This window comes from Lutjanus erythropterus, chromosome 24 (genome assembly GCF_056507025.1).
Source record: "Lutjanus erythropterus isolate fLutEry1 chromosome 24, fLutEry1.hap2, whole genome shotgun sequence".
Lineage (NCBI taxonomy): Eukaryota > Metazoa > Chordata > Actinopteri > Lutjaniformes > Lutjanidae > Lutjanus > Lutjanus erythropterus.
Window position 1 is genome coordinate 10,727,124 of NC_139340.1, and position 23,782 is coordinate 10,750,905.

A 23,782-nucleotide genomic window follows, 5' to 3' on the forward strand; every position below is an offset into this window, starting at 1 on the left:
AGTTTGTGCTAAGGTTTCCACAGTTTGAGTAAAGTGGACAGGCTGGTGTGTCTGCTTCACTCTATCTGTGGAGGTTTGATGGGCTTGAAAGCACAACATAGACCTGGACAAGGATTTTTTTTATTTCCATTTTTCATTTTAAAGCTGCAGTGCTGTTTTAATTAACCAACATGATTTTTTATATTTAATGGCGCAGTCTTATGATCAGCTGTCTGAAGGAAATGTCAGACAGACATCTGATCTGATCTTTTTTTTTTTTTTCCGTTTGCCATCGATACATACAATATCCATGAAGAGATATTGGCTTGAGAGGGAGAGTCTAACAAAATATATATATATTATATATATATATATATATATATATTTTTTTTTTTTTTTTACAAGATGTAATGTAAGATTCAGCCCCCTTCCCATTCCAGTCATTCTGTGCAGTCCATTAGCATGCCTGTGAGGACTCTGGTCGTCTAGATTCACTCCCCCTCAAGCCTAACTTTAAACCTCTTTACTGCATGTCTCCTTAATCCTAATTAGAGAAATACTTTAAAGGGGTGTTAAGTCATCTAATGGGTGTTTTATTTACAAGGTTTGAAACTTGAAGCCTCAGCACTTGGCAAGATAATCGTTGAGTCACTGGTATTGATCAACAACCCTATTAAACCCAGTGCAGATATATTATAGTCATTCTGTGCTATGGGACAGTAAAAATTACACTTATGCGGTTTAGGGTTGCCCCATTACACCGTCCCATGCCTGTCCTTCGTCTCTCTTCACTCTCCTCTCTCCCTTTTCTCTCTTTATCTTTCTCTTCCTTCCTCTTTATAACAATGGCTCCTCTGTCAAAGCCCGGCCTGGAGGTGAAAATGCCTGAAAAGCCTGTCATTAACGTAGCGTTCAGAGATCCAGGCATTGAGCTGGAGGTACAGTCAGCCAGTATCCACACCAGTTAACCTTGTCCAGTTTCTCCACCGAGAACACTTTAAATATTCATCCTCCTGATGCTCGAGGAGATGCATATCATTTCCTCTCTGTGTTTCTTTAAAGAGGCGCATATGATTTGAACTTTGCATCCACTTTCAATGATGTAGTCACCATGGCAACGCTGTCACAGGGTGCATTATGGCATCACGGCAACGCTCATGCATATTGTAAAACATGCACATAAATAAACATACACACCTTGCTCGTGTCTCACCCACACTCTAGTATTTCCCCTCCTCAACTCAACTCCCAAACACACTCCACACACACACACACACCCTGTATATATATGCAATCCTTCAGATCTCATAGCATTTCCTCAGGGCACCTCTGACACAAACAAAAGCACAGTTTAAGGTTAATACCACTTCTTTGAATACTCCTCCAGCCAGTGCTGATGTGTTTGCCAGAGGTGAAAAGTTCAGAGAATTGCCGTCTGCTGCTCTGTTTGTGTGTGTGTGTGCGTGTGTATATGCTGATAGGGTGTGTGTGTGTGTGTCTTTTAAGCCAAACTGCATCTGACAGGCTGACAGAACAATGAAAACTGGAGTGTGTATGTCTGTCAGGGTTTAGGTCGAAGTCAAACCCTGGTATCCACACTGTAAAAATAAAGTAGTTGTTTTAACTTAAAGAACTTAGAGTCAGGGCTGCCTTAAAACTTTAAGTTGTTTAAATTCATTTGGAAGGACATGTTGAGATAATGATTCAAAACAAATGAGCTTGTTATTTATTCAGTTGTACACAAAAAAATATTCATTACACTTAAGATATTAAGTTGAACCAACAATTCCTCAGTTACACTGACTAATTTAACATTTACAAGAATTTATTACTCACTTTGTTTGGTGGCACATGAAGACACCAGATAGCCAAAGACTGACAGTAGTTGGACAGTTTGACAGAGAATACAGAACCACAATGGTTTTCTTGCTGGCTTTGGTTCCTGGTACCCTGTGGTTGTGTCAGCTAATAAGGCGGCTAGCTCCACAGCTAATTGACCGAATGTCACCGATCATGGTCCGCAATGTTTTCATTATTGTGAAAACAAGCAACTGTGACTTAGCTCTCAAACAATGCATGCTGGGAAGTCTGCTAATATGCTGATCATGTTTCCTTAGAAACTTAATTTAGTTGAATTGATTGAACTCTGATTATCATCAGAAAACTTTAAATTAGAAAAACTTGTGTTTATAAGGGTTCTGAAAATAGATTAGAAATTTTAAGTTCAATTAACTTGTTTAAATTATTTACATTAACTTAAAGAGAAAAGATTAGTTGATTCCACTAAATTTCTGTAGGGTTTTTACAGTGTATACTTTACTCTTCCTCACACACAGACATGCACACATATATGGCACATACACAGAAAAATCGGCTCAAAGACACGCTTTCTCCGGCGTCTCACCTCTGTGGATCTGAAGCTTAGTGGGTCTGACAGGTGGAATCATTTATTTAGGCTACCGAGGGCATACTGAGCAGCATGGCCTCTGACCGGACCTCATGCTGGCTGGAGATAGCGGCCTCACCTCCGAAGGCCCCAAGGCAGCTGTGGGCTGCCAGACCGCGGGTTATCACGCCATCCACACACACACACACAAGCGTGGCTGAAGTGCCTGCTGTGATTTCTGCAGGATAGTGAAGTTTGTGTGTGTGTCTGGAGAGAGGAGCGTGTCCATTAATATTTATTTACCTCCCTTGACATCCACTGGCTGCTGTTTGTCTGGTTTATTTTTACAAATCTTGGCTCGCATTTATGCAAATCTACCATCTCAATGTAAAAACTTGTATTTAATATCAGCAGGATTTACTGTATAGTCATTGAAACTGGTTGCCAAGGATTTGTGAGTTGTACATTGTCAAGGATTTCAAAAGTAACAGAAACATGAATTAGATTATAGAGCAGCAGAAAAAAGAAAGTAATTTTATTTAAATGTCTGTCGTTCTAATGAAAATCTAATTATCCACCTTTCAACTACAATTTATGCCTGCCAAATGCTAGAAGATATGTAGAGACACACACAGTCACATTTAACAAGTCTGTCAAGAGTATTAAATGACTGTGATTTTTTAAAGAGACATGAGGAGTAGAAGACATATTCAACCATAAAATCACTATAATCACAATAAGATCATTATAACGTAACACAGACAGCAGATCAGATATACGACACACAGGGACACATACTGAGCAGTATTTAGGAGAAACTGAACAAGGGACTTAAAAGCTTAATTAAAAGCATAATTTTTCAGAATTGTAGCAATAAAAGAAAAAGCTAAAAGCTACTTCACTGTCTGTTGTACAAGTTTCTGTGAGGATCAAAATGAGCAAACTTTTAGAAACAGTACCTTCTCAAAATCTGTCAACTCAGACGTTAATTGATCTCTTAAAGGGTGATCACACAGAGACGCATAGCTAGAAACACATGGCCAGCAAAATGGTTGTTTTCCTATGATATGACACACCTGGCATATGCTTCTCTCTTGTGTTGCATGTGTCCTTTCCTTTAGTGTTTTTAGACATGCATGCAAGTTAGAATATTTTCAATTCGATCTAGCTAGCTAGTTAGCTGTATGCCTGAGAGAGAGCTGAGTATGAGAGAGGGAAAGGGAGAATCTATAGCTTATGTCATGATAGTGTCACTTGTCAAGAGAGTGAGAGAGAACTCGACAACTGCTAAAATCCTTTATATTTGGTCTCCCAATTGTGCACACAGCCCTGGCGCACCAGCTGTTTTGCCCAACATACTTTGCCAAGGTGTTTTTTAAGCAAATAGCAAAAGAAAACATTGTTGCTGAACATTGCTTTTACTGGTTAAAATGATAAACTGCTGCAGATCATATCAGCTCTCACTAATTAATTTTGTACCGGCTAAAGTGAAACGTTTGGCTTTTTTTAATGGTGTACTCTCCGATTATTTGTGAGGGGAAAGAAACATCACTCTGTAACACTACTCTGCAACCGCAAGTGAAAAATAAATGAATCATTTAGTCTCCAGTGACGTCTTCATGTAGAAAACAAAACCCAAAGATATTCAGTTTACTCTCGTATATCAGCAAAAAAGAAGAAAGTTCTCATATTTGAGAGGCTGGTTCCAGAGAATGTTTGGCATCTTTGAAAAATGACTGAAATGATCAATCTATTATCAAAATAGCTGCTGATTAATTGGCGATTGACTAATCAATTAATTAACAAATCGCTCTAGAGTGAAACGTCTTTCTATTATAGATAACATTTAGATTGATCCTCATCATCCAAGGAAAAGATTAGCCTGCCTACAGCTTTAGAGGGGAGGGCACATTACTGATCCTGCATGTTCTCATAATAAATTATGTTGTTATGTCAAAAACTCAAAATAACAAGATATATTAACCCATTATCATGAGAAAACAAGCTTTTTATCTCAAGATAACAAAATAATTAACTTGTAATCTTGAGATAATGGCATTAAAAAAATAATTGCAAAAGCTTCTCAGCTCCTATACTCTAGAGAAATGATTGCGTCACCTCCATTTCACGAGAATCTAAGTTAAAGATTCATGAAAATAATATCAATATTTTAAGCTCATCACAAAGTTGTGAATCAGCAGGTCACTAAAATATCGGGTGTGACAGTAACTCATAGACAGCTGTTAGTGCAACGCGTCTGCAGGTTGTCAACATTAATCAAACTAAAGTGTCTCTGCCTTATCAGAAAACAAAGGCTGATTACAGATCTCAAGTGAATCTTTTCCAGCTTCTAGTTTTAATTAATTATTTAAATGTTTAAAATGAACATAATTACAGTCTGTAAGGATTTGGCAAGGATTGATATGATAAAATGCAAACAAATCCCCAACCTATACTTGAGTCATTGTATTACTTACCAGATGCAGTAAACACACCAGTGTTGCCATACTTACTGTGATCCATTGTGCAAGACTCTGAAACAATTTCCATCATATAAGAAAAAGTTCAGCATTAAATATATATTAAAGAGTACTTCTATGTTCTGTATAGTTTCAGTTTTGATTGGCACTACAGGCAAATGAGTTGAGCCTTGAGTGTCCTCAGTTTTCCTACCCAAAGCCATTTGTATGCATTAAAGAGATGCAGATTATTGAAGTGGGCTTGTATGAGGTCCTTATCAAAAGTCACTGTATTAACTATAGTAGATGTCAGGCGGTCAAAGCAGAGAGGAGTACCAAGCAAAGCAATGCAGCAAAAGGTATTTAACTTTTTACTATATTTAGAATATTTTCACTGCTTTATTTTGCCGTCAGAAAGCATTTTCTAATAGGAAAACACCACTATATAATCAGGTATCACTCTCTCTAAACCAGCCAAACTCCATTTATGTAATCAGTCATTTTACCTTGCAGAACACAGGAGTTGGTGGTCTACTGCTGCATCAATCTGTTGTTGTGTGACTTGGGTGTTTTGAAAGGAGGCTTCACCAAAGTCACACACTAACACAAACTAATACAGTGGTGCAGCGCCAGACCAGCAACCCCTGTGTTTTGCAAGATTTTGCCTATGGAGCTTGATTGGTTTGGAGATTTTATTAGGTGGACCTTTTTTTAAATGGCTAAAATACATTTTGTTGCTGACCTCATCTACAGCAGTACATTAATTAGCTTTTATATCAGTGTGCCTCACTGCTTCTCCAAACTAGGTAATACATGGCCTATCCATAAGTACCTCACACAACCCCTCTTCAAATAATCCCAACTATCCATTTAAACATGCTCATATAGGCCAACATATACAGATGATAATATAAACTTTTACCTGTGTTTGCACTTTTAGTAGTTGTACATGGGCACAGTATAGAAGACAGTGCAGCTCTGGAGACACTGCACTTTAGCTCTGTGTGTGTGTGTGTGTTTGTGTGTGTGTGGTGTTCCCAGTGCCCCTCAGTAGGAGGAGTGTTATTTACCGGAAGGAGTGCTGAAGCTGCATGTCCTCAGCCTGTGCTGCCATCAGCAGTGGCAGGGATGTGTGTGCGGAAGTCTCTGTATATGTGTGTGTGTGTGTGTGGACAGGCTAGGAGACAAGGTAATTACCACAGGACCCTTCATCTGGCATCCGCTCAGCTCTCAGGTTCAACAGAGCAACTAACAGGAGCTCAGAGCAAAGACACTAAGCAGGTGTGTGTGTGTGTGTGTGTGTGTGTGAGAGAGAGAGTGCACCTGTGTGTGTACGGAGGCCTTAAAAATGAAGACTTTTTTTTTTTTTTTACCTGAGACACAGGAGGATGTCCGCACGTGAGCATGGAAGATAAAAAACCTGCGAGGAGTGTGTCGTCTCGGCCTCTGCATCATGTGCGTTCTCCCCCCAGCATCGCCCGTGTGTTATCTAGACAGGTGCAGTTGTCTGCGCCCTGCAATATAATGGGATGTGTTCAGCCTGTTCCACACTCCACCCGTCTGCCAGCACTGAGATGGTGTTCTCGATAACTCCTCGTGCCCCCGATGGAGGCTGGAGCTCTGCAGCAGGGTGAAACACAGTGGAGGAATACTGCCACTGGGCAGCAACACTGCACATATGTTTGGACTAGTGCTGGTCCTCCGTCTCCATCAGTTCCCTCCAGGTGTTTTCCTAGGTAAATTAGTTAATGTGAATAATGTGTGTGTGTGTGTGTCTGTTCAGAAGTCCATGAGTTAATTAGCTGCCTTATACTAGCACTCGACTTGGGAGGTTTTCCACTGAAAATTGTGTTGAGTGGATTTGTGTCTATGTGCAGATGCGTGCTGGTGCTAATTGATGCCTGTAGTGCAACAGTCCCTCTGGTGAGCATATGGCTCTTTAATGTTGCAGAGGAACACCGCTATCCATCACCCGCTGAGAACAGGGTGCTGTGGTATCAGGGGGCGTCACAGAGGGTCATTTGTGCTGCATATGTGCCATACAGTGTATCACTACATCTGTACATATTGTACTCAAGGTGTCTGTCTTTTTTGTGTAGCTGGGGTTTACAAGAGTCTGTAGATGATGTTAAAATTCAAAAAGTGAATGTCTTCTTTAATAATGGGAGTTTCTTGCTCTGAAAACAGTTCCAGGAATACCAGCAGTGGCGCATAGTAATGTGGCCGAGTGGCTAGCAGCAGATGGCCAGTGGCAAGGTGGCCAGAAGTCAGCAGTGGCCAGCAGTAAGGCAACCTAGTAGCTGGTACTCTCTCTTTCTACTTTTATCTTTACATGATGACTTTTTCTCTGAATAAATAAAATAAATAAAGATATAAATAAAAACCTTGTTACCAAATGAAGGGACTCTGTCCACAGAAATGCTTGAGGAGCTCTTAATTTGAAACAGATACAGGGAGCATTGAGTTAATAGAGAAAATTATATTGTTTTCATGTCTGTGACTTATTCTACAGACAGATATTGAAACTGCAGGGAGAGGTCTAATGTTGCTGGTACAGATCATTTTCACTGTCTGTTCTTGCTGAGAATCACTTGAGTCACGTGGAAAAAACAGGCGACACGCTGAATCTCTCGATGACGCGCCGCTGCAGCCATGCATGAGCCACACTGCTCACACACAGGCTGTTCATCCCAGGGGTAACGCAGCAAACACTCATGTGGTGTAGTCACTTACAGGAAGGTTGCCAGTAGTAAGGTGGCTGTGTGGTCAGCAGTAGCCAGCCGAAAGCTGGCTTAGTGGCTGGTGACCAGCACCCAGCAGTAAGGTGATTTTGTGGTCACCTATTTTCTCATCTACCCATTATTGTTCAGAGCTCGGCACTAATGGTTGCCAGGTTTCCTTTTGCAACCATACTGAGAAACTGGCAACCAATTCCTGGCTATTTTTTAATGTATAAAAAACAGCAAACAGCAAAACCCCAGAGTAAATAATTTTTGAGTATTTGTTGCATTCGAGTCTTAACCAGACAACGCTGCACATGTGTTGGTGTGTTTACTTGCTTGTGCACAGCCATCTGTTTTAGAATCAGTGGTGAAGCAAACGAAGTTGTTTGACTGTGGAGTAAAAGGTTCCATGAACCTGTCAGTATCACAAATGAACATCGATAGAGGCAGAACGGATGCTGACCTAGGTTTATAATATCAAGGTTTTACAATAAATGCCTCAGAAACTTAAAAATACAAGGGAGACAAATAGAATTTTGTTCATGTGTGTTTGTACAATAAAATTCTGGTGAGACACCTCACTGTCATCTACTGCTCCCAGGTAAACCGTCCATAGAAAAACTGAATGGCGACGGACCTCTGAGGGCAGGTGAGATTTTTTGGGGGGAATTTATGAAACAAATCCTAAAAGCAAAACACTAAACACTATTCAGGCTCATTTTTGGGGAAAAGAAAAGCCCCAAATCATGATTCATTATCCTCAAAGCGGAGAGAATGGTGTACTTAAAAGTGATCTAATTTTATCAACTAAGTGCTGAAATTACCCATTTGTGTAGAGAATGGAACATCACTTATCTCAATTTTTGTCCTATCCATCATGAGCCTGAAGTGCCACTTTTTTCGATTGGTGGTTGCCTCATTTTCGGAGAGAAACACTTGATATGAATAACGTAATATGCATGCAATTCACATCGCTAAGTGTCTGTTGGATCGGAGCATTTTTGTCCCCATAGAAACTGCATCCATATGGACAGAGGAGCATGATGGGAGAAAAGTGGTCTCAGAGAATGATGTCAGCGGCGATTTTAATATTTTCAGCTTTCTAAAGCCTGTCTATCTTTCTATCAGTCTGCGTCTGTTATTATTACCTTTTTTATTTATTGTGTGTTCAGATTAGGTGCTTTTGATGGAAGTCCTTGTGCTCAGGATATTATACTCACTGTATTATGAAAGTCTGATTCACTGCTTTGCTGATGGACATAACAAAAGGAAAATAATATGAGCGAGACCCGCCCTGAGTGACCGTCCAGAGTGGGATCAATAGCAGTAAATTTACAAGCTCATCAGAGACTGCTGCTACTGCTTTTAGTGTTGACGATGCTTGTAGCCACTTTCACAGGTTTAAGGTCATTGTTCGAGTGAAAGGGAGAGAGAGCAGAGTTAGACGAGAGAAGGGGGGGGGACAAAAACAGTCGACTGAAGAAAGAGTCTCAGATGCTGGTGTTGCATGATGTGTCTCCCGCTGCAGGCTGCCACTGTATTGATTGCTTGCTTCTTGGTTTGTTTTTCAGTCTGACGCAAAGGTTCCTCTGCATCTGTCAAGACTCGAGTGTCGAGACACTTGATTTACAGATTATCTGACTGAACATGAAATCTTTACAAGGGAAGGTTGTAAGATTGACAATGAACTTATCACCTTAAATCACAAAGGTGGATTGAGATAAAGAAATTAAATCCTGCTGTCGGGTACAGAAAGCAACGCTTGAGTCTTAGAATGTGAATTTATACTGAAGACAAGAGCAGTAACTCAGGAAAACCTTAAGACGAGAAAAAGGGGTTTAAGCTGACAGTGTAAACTGCAACTGATGGATAGGATGTAATTCCTTTATTTTATATCTCTTTGACGTATTATTTGACCACAAAAAATTACTGATGTAAACCGTTGGAAAAACATAAAGGTGTGATCAAGGGGAAACAAACAGAACTGGTTCTTTCAGCTTTCTATTTAGGGACTAATTGTTTCAATAAAAGGCCTATTAATGATTAATGTGAAAGAGTCAAAAACTAATCTGGTGTAGTTATTGCAGCTCTGCTAGTGTTTTAGCAAGACTAGTTTAGCTGTTTTTATACTCCTCCTTTACTTATGTGGGACAACAAATTACCAAGATATTAGTTCAGCAAATGTGAGATATTCAATTACAAGGTTTTAGTCAAGGGTAGTTGTGGCTGATTCTACTTAGCTAGCTATAACAGGATTTGTCTCTGTTGCGTTAGCTAGCTGTGTAGTTGACTGTGGTTTTTAGTTGTGTGTTATACTGCAAATTTAACATGATGTTTTCTTTGGAAAAAAGGCCTATGCATCATCATAGTGTAAAGAATGTTATATATGGCATAAATCTCAACAATCTGATTTTGGTCTTTCATTTTTGGCTTTGTTGGGCAGAGTAATGAGTGAGTTCTTTGCTCTGCAAAACTCAACAGATCTCTCGTCTCTGTGGTATAAGGTCGACTACCAATTTAATCCGCTAACTTGTGATGCTGCTTATTCAGCTTTAAACTTCATTATCTTCTTAGTACCATTTCATGTTGGTTCTAGTTGATTTGTGTCGATAAAGCACAGTGGGGCCGATGGATATGCTTTATTGCATGTGGGAAATGATTTGCTATGAACGGCAGCCCCAAGAGCAAATGTCAGCGTCAAAACACTGATGTTATTTGTCTTGCTTTGCTGTTTTCTCTCAAAACATTTTGTGGTTGGTCTAATGACTTATCAAAGCAGCCAGAATGTCTGTTCGAGGCCCTGGCAGTTGCACTGACACTTTAACACCCACACATGTACTGGGGGTGGTCTGATTAAATTAAAACAAATGGACTATTATATTTGATCATTAGACCTTTGTGATGACTTTGTACATAAAGTTTTATAGGGCTTATTACATTGTTGAACAGCCAGATTGCTTTGACTGTAGAGATACCATATTTTTTAGCCTTTGGTTGTATATTTTGCAGACACCAGTGGTACAGAAAAACACTCTTTGCTATGGTGCAAGCCAAATTTAGGCCAGGACAAACATAAAGAACAGGACATTAAGACTGAACTGAGCTGAGTTCTTAATTGACTGAACTTAGATATTTTTTAAACAATATTAGTACTGTTGATACTATTGTAAAGTTTTAGACTTTTGACAGCCTTACTTACAAATAGGACCTGAAGCAGTTCATAACAGTACCAGAGGGCCCAAGCATTGTGGGTAACTGTGTCAAAAACATCAGTAAAATCTCATAATCCCCTAATGTAAATTTGAGAAAGTTGATTTAGATGTTGTTCGACAATATTCTCTGATTTTCACTATGGAGGGTAAGTGTGTAGTTGTTGAGCACAGATGGATCCAGCCCACTCTTTTTAAAGAGGGGCTTATGTATTGCTGTTTTTAGGGCCTTTGGAAAAATGCCTGATTGCGGGGATGCATTTACTATGTGTACTGGAGTCATAATGTTTTAAAAAGCTAGTTGGGAAGGCATCAATGTAGTAGGTAGATGAGCTGAGAAGTGACTAGCAATCTGTGAAATGTCTACATAGTGCCAGCATCCTGCAACGGAACAATGGGCAGCAAAAAGGCTCATAATATAACAGTAATTATGTGTCACCATTCTCTTGAGCAAGGCACTCATGGCTGAATTGCTCCACTGCAGATGCTTGGTACCTGACAGGAGAAAAACGGTGCTTGTACTGAGCAACCAAGCAGCTCTCAGGTGTGAGTGTTCCAGTGTGAGTCAGGCCACTGCTGAATTGCTGAGAGTGTGTGCTCAGCAAAACTGCGCCCTGGATAATGTAAAAGTTTAAAAAAGCGAACACTGCCTTGCCCCAGGCGCCTGAGCTCTCTCTAGTGACTACAGCTGATACATTTCATCAATACTATAAAACTCTGACTTCTACAGCCAGATCCATGGAGGTTATTACCACCTCCTCCTCCATATCAATCCTTTACTTCCCCTCGGCAGCAGATTAACCCTGCATTGTTTCCTTGTTAGTTAAGCATTGTCCTTGCCATCTGTTATCACATAATATTTAATTTTAGGTGCTGAATATGCATCGTTGGCATTACTGTAATTTCACTGTTTTTTTTTTTCGAAGCATCGTCCCCACTTACCCCGATGCAGCACCAAGCTCAAATATTGTATAACGGCAATGTCACCCCGTCAGACAGTGAAATGTATTACCTGCATGAATCAAGTTGTCATTTCCAATTTATGAGGGAGCTTAGCATTCCCAGCACAGGTCTGGCCGGTGTGGGGGTGCCGGCTCTTCGAATCCCCTCAGTAACACCCGGCGCTGTTTCTCATTAAGGTCCTTGACACTGCAAAACAAACCGAATGCACCTGTGCTCATCTGGTTCCTCATTTTTCTTGAGAAAACACTGACTGTGTAATTATGAAATGCAGCTGTGTCTCTGCACCAAACTCTGTGTCTTTTTCCTGCTTACTCATCCCACCAGCACCGTAGCCTTTGCACATAACTCTCAGCTTGTTTTAACCTGCGAGAAGCACCAGATGGGTGGGAGTCGCAGCTCGCCTGAAATGAAGTATTGCCTTCTCAAGTTGAGCAAACTAAACTGACTTTAAACAAGTTTTTAACTTTGAGCAATCATTATAATGTCCTTTGAGGCCAGCGTTTGTTCTCAAAGCGAGTGAAAACAAATGCTGAGAATTTTCTGCAAGCGCTGCTTGGCCGCAGACTGATATGCCCCAGCACAGTTTGGGCTCAAGTCAGCACTGAAGTGGGGATGGAGCATCAGGCTTCTGTACAGCAGCCAAATCTGTTGGCCGCTATTGATATCCCATTTCCTCTGTCACTCCTAAGCTGCTTTGCATTCAGAGGCTTTGCACTAAGCCCGGAGTGTCCAGCCTGTGGCCTGTAATACTGACTATACGACTGGCTACGCTGCTCCGCAACAATCATCGAGTCCTTTATTATCCAGGAAACAAAAGCAGAGCTAGTGCCACACTGGGAGCCTTCCAGCCCTGACATTTTAATTGTGCTTCTTTCATATTAGGTGGGATACGAACCAATTTGGCCATTGCCGTTAAATTCCTCACGCATTAATTCCTCTTTTGAATGTTTAGAAGCCGACATAATGGGTTTTAGACTTGGCAGAAGATTGGAGGGAAAGAGGATCAAACATTGAACAGAAGACAGTTTGTGTGTGTGTGTTTTATTTTTTGTGGCTGACAATTATAAACCTCCTGTTGAGCTTATCACACATTCAACAGCAGGAGCTTGAGATAAGGTGTTGAGTTATGGGCTTTGGACAGCGTGTGTCAGCATCTGCAAGACAAGCGTTTGATATGTGTTTAAATTTCCAGCTCATATACAGAGAAAAGGTCTGTTCCAATCCCAAAGGTGGGAAGTAATGAAATAAAAATACTTCATTACAACAGCTTTTTACTTTTACTCCCTATATTTGAACACAAATTTCTGTCCTTTCTACCCCTTACAGTCTCACAACTCGTTACTCGTTACTTTAATTTTAATGCATTTTAGGGCAATTATTGATTATTTTTGTTTTGCGTCATTTCACACCTCCTTCCCAACATTAAGACTGATTTCAACCTAAATAGAGCAGACAATAACACATAGAAAAGATGATTCCTTGGTGTATTCATCAGTGCATTTCACAAATGACGTAACAAGATGAAAATGATGCAAAAGACATAAGATGTAACAAGACGAAAACAAGATGAAAATGCAAAAGATGTAATAAAACTAAAATGATATAATACATAACAGGACAAAAAAATCATACAGGAAGTAATGAGACAAAAATTGCATAAAAGACAACCAGAGAAAAACATCCTATAAGACGTAACAAGATGAAAAAGATGTAACAAGACAGAAATAATGTAACTAGACGAAAACTATGCAACCAGACGTTAAAAAAAAAATAAACGTAACTAGAGGATGAAAACGTAACGTAATGAAATTCAAGCAGGCAGAGAGAGATGTGAGAACAGAGAAAGGAGGTTCGGTCAGCTTTGAACAGAAACAGCTGGTAGAAGTGTCCTATATTTTGAGTCCATTTCCGATCCTGTACTTTTATACTTTTCTGTACTTCTGAGTATCTGTACTTCTACTCAAGTAAAGATTACGTCTACTTTTGCCACCCCTGTCAAATCCTGACACGTAGTTGAAATCGTAACAAATTCTTCACACAAGCACAGCAGCATATTCACATCCTTGTGCCTCCAGAATCACAACATTCATATGCAGCTCTCACTGGCCTTGGAGTCTATTTTGTTTCAGTGGTTGAGGGCAGAGAGTGTCTGAGCCTCCTCCTCCAGGGAGGCTGTTGTTTGTTCAGTAATCATAAAGCATACGCAGGCACTCTAAGACAATGTCACATACCCTGGAGTCAAAGTGGCAAGTGTGTTTGATGAATATAATTTGGTCCTGAGTACCAGTTTTCCTCCTTCAGATGTAAAAAGCAATATTTTTTTGTTTTCATCATCCACTCGATTCTTTTTGTTGTCGTTATTATTGAGTGATATTTACAGGTCATGTCGCGCTTTCAAATACTATTACCACATCTTAATGCTCCAATGTCAAGAGTTTCTCAACATAAAACATTTTGACAGCTCTGCTTAAATCAGCAGTCATGAAAACCGCGAGTGATGCAGGCTGCTTTCTGTTTTCCTCTGCCAATCATTAAAAATCTGTAATATTGAAGCAGGCAGATGTCATTTCTGAGCTCAGAATATGATTTATTCACCTCCTGGTGTGCCTGCCGTCTGAGCTCCTCTCTCACACACATGTACTGCTAATGCAACAAAGACAGCAGACATTACAGTGTATTAAAGCACCTCACAGAAACACAGAGCTGTGTAGCGTTTTTTCCCCTCCCTCAGTGAGTCACATACACACCGTCATCACCCCCCTCCAAGCAAGGTCACTCTACGCTGCACTAATGACTGCAATCAATTATCTGGTGCAACAATAAACGAGACTGAAACTCCCACATCTCTGTAGCCTTCCAGCGTTTTGCTCTGGCTTATAGAGGTCATATGATTGTAAAGACAACAGAGCAGATGATTCAAAGTTCCTGTGACTGCCATGCAGAAATACTATATAATAGTAGAATTTTGTCCAGACAACAGTCGGAAACCCTAAGACTCTCATAAATGAACATAAAAGCAGCAAATCTTCACATTCAAGAAGCTGAAACTAACATTTATGCTTAAAAAATGACTGAAACGATAATTGCCAAGTCATTTTCTTTAGGTAAACTAATTGTTACTGCTCTCATGTGCATTTGATCCAGTTAGTTTTGGTTTCACATTGCAATTATGCTAACTGTAACTATGTATGATATATCTATGACACATTTGCAGTTGCTATTAAAAAGAGAAATATCACCAGCATATTATTTTGAGGCACACACAAGACTTGAGCTGATCTCAGTCTTGAAACAGCTGATTAGTTGAATCAGGTGTGCTCTTGATTTGTTGGAACAAAATCCTGCAGCCACATGGCCCTTCATGGAATAGTCTGGACTTGCATGACTTAATAGTTTTGCATTCGGACCAACAGCAGTCAGAGAAAGACGTCGGCTTCAGCAACAAAATTTGTAAAACTAAGTAGCCTACACCTCGTCTTTCAGTGTGTCAGACACATTTACTCAACATTTCTTACCTTCTGCTGATCACCTCATTTTTGGGTTTTACCTACATGAACATGAGATAATATAAAACTAGTGTTTCTGATATTAATTTGAGTTTGGCTATTTTTTAGCTTTAGCTAGTTGCAAAAGTTAAAGGATTGGGATTCAATAAGATGCATATTCACATAAGACTGAACCCCAACTTTAGACCTCTGCCACATCTATTATGACCATTTTTTTCTTTAATGTGTTTGTTGCAAATCCTCAAAATTTATGGACATGCCATAGTAAGTCGCTGGGCCTTTAACTGATTCATTATTTTGTCAATAACACCTCAGAGAGCCCAAGGAAATGTCTTCAAATAGCTTTTTTTTTGTCTGATCAACAGTCCAGACCTCAAGGATATTTGATTTAAAATGCTGTAAGCAGAGAAAATAAACAAATTCTTACATTTGCAAGGCTGGAACTAGTATTTGTTGAACATTTTGGCTTGAAAAATGAAAAACCGTTGCATATACCATATATTTTCTGTCAATCAGTCAATCTCTTGTCTCAGGACTAGACAGTACCAAGGTGCAGAGTGATAAAATGCCTCCACTTACTCCTTCAGAGCACTGCATAAATGTTTGAAGTATTTTAAGAGCTGTCTCCTCCTCCACACAAAGGTGATCATAATGTGGAGTCGTGGATCAGTGTGAGGCGTAATGGAGCAGCGACCAGTGCAGCAGAGCTCAGTGTGAGGCTGCTAAATTGACTTCCCGGGGGGGTTACATTCAAAACTCTTTAGCGCTTAATGCCGGCGTGCAGCACTCTGACTGCATTTCTTCCCTCTAGTCTCTCCCACTCTGTCTCTCTCTCCCTCTGTCCCTGTGCTGTCATGACAACCAGTTCAGATTAGCAGATCATTAGCAATAAGCCCTGTGAATGGGTGTTAATAATAACTGTAATTATTATTCTGCTTTAATGTTTTTTATCCTCGCTTTTCACACCTTAATGCCTGTTTTTACTGCAGTGTGGTATTTTGGAGTTGTTCTTTCATTGACATGTTTTACTGCCCTTTTATCAGCAGGGTAGTCATTATTATGATCTACAGTACTGCTGGCAAAGTAGCAGTGGTAGTACTTAAATCCAATTCTTAGACACTACTGCGCTGCATTAACAACACAAGCAACTTGGGATGCAAATGAGTCACAAGATTCTTGGTTTTTGATCAGTGAGCGTAGCCTCTGAGGCTAACAGTTGTCAGTTTGAGGACAGGGAATACCAAGGTGGTTTTCTTGTCAGGTTTGGCACTCCAGGGCTAAGTCAGTTAATAGGATGACTAGCTGCAAGACTAACCCTACGAACTAGCTAGTCCTAGCTACAGTTAACAGCAGTTATCTAGTTTAGCAACAAGTAAATAAGTAAGACAAATAAATAAGACATTTTTTTTGTTGTGGTTAAAGTCAAGTTGTCATGACAGAGACCTGTCAAATTGACCGAATGACACTTAATGGCAACAGTCAAACATCCATAAAGACGCTTTCATCTTAATGATGGTCACAGTCATGAAAGTGTCATGTCAGTCTTATGCACACCCCTTCAATTAAAATGTTACCTCTTTCCTAGGTATAAAAAATAAATCCAGATGTTTGCTGCAGTGAGAACAGGAGCTGCTATGGTACATATATGCCAAAATGTAAACAAGAAGGGTAAACACACAGTGGTGCAGATAGGTTCAATATTTAGACATTCAGCAGGGTTCAATAACTTTTTATGAGTTTATCATTAGATTTTTCAGTCATTGCAGGATAAAGCTTGACAGATGTTCCACAGATGTTATTATTACCTCATGATCTGATATTGAAGCCTGGCGCCTTGCTGACTTGACAATAGAGGAGAAAATGAGTGGCTGAAGTCAGAGACCGAAGTGCATTCAAAATGGCCACGAGAGCACCAAGCTGTCAGCAGCTTTCTCATTGTCAAACCAATGGGACCAGTACGACCCAGTGAGGTGTTTTATTTGTCAGTAGTATGGTCATTCTTTATCACAGGCTCAGAGCAGACCACAGGTTTGTATGACAGGAGATTTGGTATTTAAACATGAATTCAAAAGCTGAATCCTCATTAAATCCATCTTGCAGTCATGAGCTGTCAAGGGAACGACCTTACATGTGATCTCATGAGCGACCTTTAAGCAATTATGCAAATCATCTGGTAACCATGGTAACACATATGGTGTCTATTTCATATAGGTTCACACAAATTTAATTAAAAAGTGAGTGAAATATAGTAATCACATGTTAGAAACCTCTCCCTGTAATTTTAAAGACGTCTCTTTTCCATCCTGTTTTTACTCGGCTGTCAGTGCATTTCTCTGTGAGCTCTGTGTGACACCAGACAGGATAAATGAACAGATAATAAGAAGCATTAAAGTGTAGCATTACCTGCTGTCAGTCAACATATTATGTTATTTTGTATGTAAGCGTTATACCTTATTTGTCCGCAAGAGTCTGCTTGGAGGGACTACTGTCAGCTACAGGCTTAGTATTACGTGTGATGACAGCAAGAAGCATCCATGGAAACGACCTCCTGAAGAGGTCAGCGTAGATACTGCAATAGCATCAGTTATGTCAGAACTGAAGAGTATTTCTTCACTGACAGAAGAACAAAGAACAGCATTTACGGCTTTTCTTGATGGAAAACATGTTTTTACTCCTCTCCCAACCAGCTTCAGCAAGAGTTTGATCTGATTGGTTGACGTTAGTCTCTGTGCTGCGGGAACTTGTCCATGCAGCTAGTACAGAGGCCAATCCACTGTATGTGTAGAATTACAAGTGGAGTGTTTATTGACTACATTAGAAACTGGAAGTTTTACACCCAATCACAGTAACAAATATTGTGGTATCGCCACAGTTGTGGTCGTGATTGGCCTTGAAATAAAATACAGAGTCCTCTTTGTCTGAGACCACAGCAAGACTGAGTAAAAATGCAGTTGATTCCAAGATGAGACCTTTAAAAAGTTGTCTTGAGACCGAGTCTGACCTTGAGTACTACAATGCTGCTATGTACTATCATCCTCTGTCCTTCATCTGGTAACAAATGGGCACTTGAATCTCTTGCCAGACTGTTCAATCACTGTGTGGTCTGTTTTGTCCATGCTTAATTAGTCTCTGTAAACCACAATTTAACACTGTTAGTGCTGAATATTTTCCTTTGCAAGAGCTGCATCACCACAGCTTACAACCATGATCTGCTGCCCCTGATATTCTGTTGGAAGTGTAACATATTCAGCAGAGGACTTCTACTGAGTGCTAATATAATTCAAAGTGACATGACAGCACGAAACTATACAGCCATCTTTCAATTTGCTTTGAGGGGGGAAGTTAGGTCTCTGGGATTTCGTGAGGTGCATCACCAAATGAGGATATTGGTTATTCTGGGCTCAAGTGAAATGAGCATGCAGTCGTTTTGGAGGATTATGAAACCAATAGACCCTCCTCAGGAAATGACAGAGGTGAAAAACAAGCTGATCTGCAAACAGGAAGAGAGGAACGAGGTGCGATCGAGGTCAAGGAAAGGGGATGAATATGATGATTTAGTGGTTTTGGCAGAGCAAGGGGGAGGAGAAGCGGAGGAGATTGAGTGGCTTTAGGGAGCCGGAATGCGATAGAAGCTGTCAATAAGTTAGAGGCGAGGAATCCTACATAAAATGACACAGAGGAGAGGAGAAAAGTAAAGGTAGCTCAGGATGATATGAAGAAATAACAAGGGGAGTGTGGGGGAAACTTGAAATGAGGAGTCGCACAGACGAAAACAATAAAAAGCCAGAAGGATAGGGAGTGAGACAAAGCAAGGCGGCGAGGGGAGGTAGTGAGACATATAAAGATGGATCAAGCGCCCACTGAAGTAGAGACTGAGGGAGTGATTGAGAGGGAGGAGGTGTGGAAAAGCAGCCATGATTAGATGGATTCTACTGGACCATGAGATTGATGACTCTGCTTCAGAAAGAAGAGAGGAGAGCAGAGTGAAGGGGAGGGGAAGAGATAGTAGAAACGATGAGGAATAACAGAAAAATTCTGATGAAAAGAAGCGTCGCGCCCCGCAAGACAAAAATCTGGAGTCTGATAAAAAGAAGAGCTGGTTTTATCTCAACGCTTCCATCTTTAAAACAGAGCACAAGCAGCATCTTTGCACATTTCAGTATCTCTAATAGGATCTATACCACTTTTTTTTGCTCATCATCAGTTATGCATGGAGAAAAAAATGTATTCCCGGAGAATAAGAGCTGCTGCTACATCAAAAGAGATTATGTCTGCAGCAAATAAAAGTCTGTTTGTAAAGAAGGATTAGATTTACTTTCAGACACCAAAAAATCCCGTGAATTGGTTATCCATCAGTGCCTTTGAATGCAAAGTGACAGGAGGCACGCAGTGTAATAAATGAGCGTCTTTTTCCTCCATATTTAGAGCTCATATTCATCCCCTGATGGTCTGTCAGTGTATCCAATTAGAGCGGTGATTCTAAAAGTTTCACAGCTAACGAAGGAGTAGCTCATTACGGAGTAAAATATGTAAAATCCACACGCCAAGTTCGGTTTGACATTGAGGTACGGAGAGGAAGGAGGGAAGGAATAAATGGGGAGTGAGACTAGGAGAATGAGAGAGGAAGTGGATATTAATCTTTCCCCATGAGAACGTTTCAGTTTCACCTTCTCTGCCTTGATCCTTCTCCCTCTCTGTCTCACTCCTCCTCCTCCTCCTCCTCATCCTCCTCCTCTCAGACTGCCGGAGTGGCTCTGATTTGCCAGCCAGTGTCTGCTCTAGGGGGGATAAGAGGGAGATAAACAGCGTTTGCAAACAGAAAGTGGTCGGAGCTGAGGCAGAGCAGACCCTATCGATGGAGGGACTTTCCTGGGATATTCACTTTCTTCAAACCACAGAGCTCTTATCAGAGGCAGTGATGGAGAGATAGGCTAACTGGCTGTGGCTCAGTGCTGCCTGCCCAGCGAGTGGACTGATGTTATGGGCTGTAATGAATGGGGAATAAAAAGTATCGTTAAATATGTCACACGCTTCGCTGCTATAAATTTCTTATCATGAAAATAAAATGGAGAATGTTAGAAGTTACACCTCCAGTCAACATGCTTATCGTACTGCTGCTGCAGTTTCATTATGTGGTTATGATTTATGTCGCCTCTGACTCCCTGTTTTCTCATCTTTTTCTAGATGCTGTCAAACAGAGCTGAATGCCTTCCTGCGAGCTGCGATGGGACACAGTAAGGCCATGGACACGATAAGACATCTCTGCTGTGCTTCTTTTCAATCACAACACTAGACGGTAGAGACGTCCATTATCTGAAATTAATGTCAGCTGTGTTGCGGAGGCAGCCTCAAGCTGCGCCGCCAGATCTAAGACAACCCATGGAGGCGTGGCCTCAACGTTTCCAACGCCGCTGCCACTGGTAACAACAGCCAAGTGAACAGCGATGCCTTCTAAGGTCTCCTGCTTATACTTGCTGACAGTGGTTTGCTGGGCCAGCGCTCTGTGGTACCTGAGTGTGTCCCGCCCCTCCACTTCCTACGGGGGGCAGATGACTATCCCGATACGCAAAACACCCAAGGTGAACAAGAACGCCACCTTCAGTAACATCCGCACGCGCTCGCTCAACCCGCACGACTTTGGCTACCTCATCAACGAGGCCAAGAAGTGCGAGGCGGAGCCCCCCTTCCTGGTCATCCTGATCAGCACCACCCACAAGGAATTTGACGCCCGTCAGGCGATCCGGGAGACATGGGGTGATGAGAGCACGTTCCCGGACGTGCGCGTGGTCACACTCTTTTTGTTGGGCCGCAGCACCGATGCAGTCCTCAACCAGATGGTGGAGCAAGAGAGTCAGATCTTTCACGATATTGTGGTGGAGGATTTTATCGACTCGTACCACAACCTGACGCTGAAGACACTGATGGGCATGCGCTGGGTGGCCACGTTTTGCTCTAAGGCTCAGTATGTCCTCAAAACGGACAGTGACATCTTTGTCAACATGGAGAACCTAATCTACAACCTCTTGAAACCCACCACCAAGCCCAGGAGGAGGTACTTCACTGGCTACGTCATCAACGGTGGGCCCATCAGAGACATGCGCAGCAAATGGTACATGCCCAGGGATCTGTACCCAGAGAGCAAGTACCCGCCCTTCTGCTCCGGCACTGGCTACGTCTTCTCCGCAGATGTGGCCGAGCTCATATACAAGACGTCCTTACACACCAGGCTGCTGCACTTGGAGGACGTCTACGTTGGTGTGTGCCTCCGTAAACTGGGCATCCACCCCTTCCAGAACAGCGGCTTCAACCACTGGAAGATGGCCTACAGCCTCTGCCGCTATCGCCGGGTGGTCACTGTCCACCAGATCTCCCCCGAGGAGATGCACCGCATCTGGAACGACATGACCAGCAAGAAACACCTTAAATGTTAGCAGGACTGTTAGCGGGACAGTCAGGGGGGAATTAAATGTCCTCTTGTCCCCTGCTTCTCCATCATTGGCAGATACTGTACAGCACGTAGCACTGAGCTGAAGGAACAGTATTGACGAAGCATCCAGGCACATATTGCTTTGCCAGGAGCGTCTGCAGTGCAAGGCCAAAGTGAACTCCTCTGTATTCTACGTCCTCCCTCACTTCAAGGTGTTTATAAGAGCTGAGACTCACAAATCAGGCACAAAGATGGAAATATGTTTTCCAAAATATGTGCAAAATGTTCAGCCGGTTGGTTGTCATTGCCAGCAGCAGCACTCTGATTTTTATAGGAAAATACAAGACAGGAAACTAGCGGGCTTGTGTTAAAGCACTCATTTATACGAGACACAAACTGTCCCCAATTACTCAACTGCAGATTACATAAATGCCAACACTCTTCTTTGAACCCAGACGTTCGCCTCTTGGGTTGATCACAAGCTCTAATTATGAATGTTCCTCATGTATTTTCAGTTGTTGTACTTTCTGAACAAGGTGTTAATGTTGGATGTACTGTCTGGCACTGCAGCAGCTGCCGTCATCGTGAGGACAATGGTGAGTTTACAGTGTGATGACTCATTTCAATAGACTGAAACATCATCTAGGAAAGCAGAATAGTATTAAAGGGATAGTTTGGACTTTTTGAAGTGGCGTTATATGAGGTACTTATTCACAGTCAGTGTATTGCCTACAGCAAAAGCCAGTTGGCATGCCCCCAATTTGGAGAAGTACTGGTGTATGAAGCCAAGCAATGCACTGCTGTGGACAGGGTCAGCACCAAAAGGTATTTTGGCCACTTAAAAAAAACACCAACAATATTTTCACCACTTAACTTTGCTTTTCTGGTGGGAAACCACTGTTATAAAAGTCATCACTCTCTGCAAACCAACCAGACTCCATAGAACACAGGAGTCGCTGGTATACTGCTGCTTCAATCTGTTAGTTTGTTTGTGTTTAGGATAGATTCACCAAAGTCAAAATAATATAAACCAGTCCCTCCAGGATCTTGCAGACCTTATATATGATTGTAGCAGCATAAAATGCTTGATGACAGCTTTTCTTTAAAAAAAAATTGTCTTTGGTAAAGTGGTGAAAATATTCTAAATATAATGTACATTTAAACTTTTTTTTTTAAAGTGGTTAAAATACATTTTGTTTCTGACCCTGTCCACAGCAGAACATGGCTCTGTTTCACATCTCTGCTTCTCCAAACTCAAGGCGTTCAGACCTGCATCAGCTGTAGCCAGTACACTGACTATTGATCAGTGCCTCATGAAACACTACATCAGATAATCAAGACTATCCCTTTAAGGACCGGATGTGTTCTATTCTTTTCAGAAGCAGACATATTTTCTTACAGCAGATCCACAGATCTTTGTATTGTGCAATGAAAAACGTTTCTTCAAAAGGTTTCGGGCCAGCGTGAAGATATCGGCTGCTTGCATTCCCAAGTGAATGTTACTTCTGTTAATGTGTAATGTGCAGTTATTTGTCTCAGGCAGTGCTGCGAGCAGGCTGCAGACTATTATATTTTCTATTACTTGAACATGAAGGAGAACAGATGTACTGTAAGGGCAACGTGTACGGAGGAAAAATATTACATTTTTGAGTGCTTTCTCCTCTTTCATTTACTTGAGATTAAATAAAGCGCTTTTATAAGACCTGATATTGTATTTATTATAGAAAACAATATAAAAGTTTTTTCTCTGCTCAATTGAATATATATAATCTGTAAATTAATACACCGGCGAAACTGGATTACGCTCTGTGGGTGCTTCGGTGTGACTGTTGGAAAACATGAGTTGTAGAAATGAAAGCGTCTCATTAGGGCTGCTGTTCATTCAGCAGCAGCTGTGCTCAGGTTGACGCAGGTCCCAGCTCTCAACACGTCACTGGCGGGCTATCGCTGAGTGCCGCTGAAATCTCCATGCGCTCTGGAAACATCACGACCGAGTTCTTTTCAATGCAGGTGTTGGTGTGTGTAAGTGGTGAGTATCGCGCGAGCAATGTGTGATTAAATCAAATGTAGCATCTGTGTAATTGGCAGCTGAATGGCTGCTTTCAACCATGATGTCTTAACAAGAAGAAT

General features: G+C 41.2%; 1 protein-coding gene across 2 annotated transcripts in view; it reads left to right on the forward strand.

Annotated features, from left to right (window-relative positions):
- Positions 1-23,353, forward strand: part of LOC146304737 (beta-1,3-galactosyltransferase 1-like) — a 95,021-nt gene extending 71,668 nt beyond the window's left edge. For both annotated transcript variants that reach the window (XM_084714002.1, XM_084714003.1), the window contains one exon: positions 20,410-23,353. In XM_084714002.1, the coding sequence (XP_084570128.1) occupies positions 20,670-21,656 (987 nt within the window). In that variant the 5' untranslated portion in view covers positions 20,410-20,669 and the 3' untranslated portion in view covers positions 21,657-23,353. The remainder of the gene's footprint in view (positions 1-20,409) is intronic.
- The last annotated feature ends 429 nt before the right edge of the window (positions 23,354-23,782 follow it).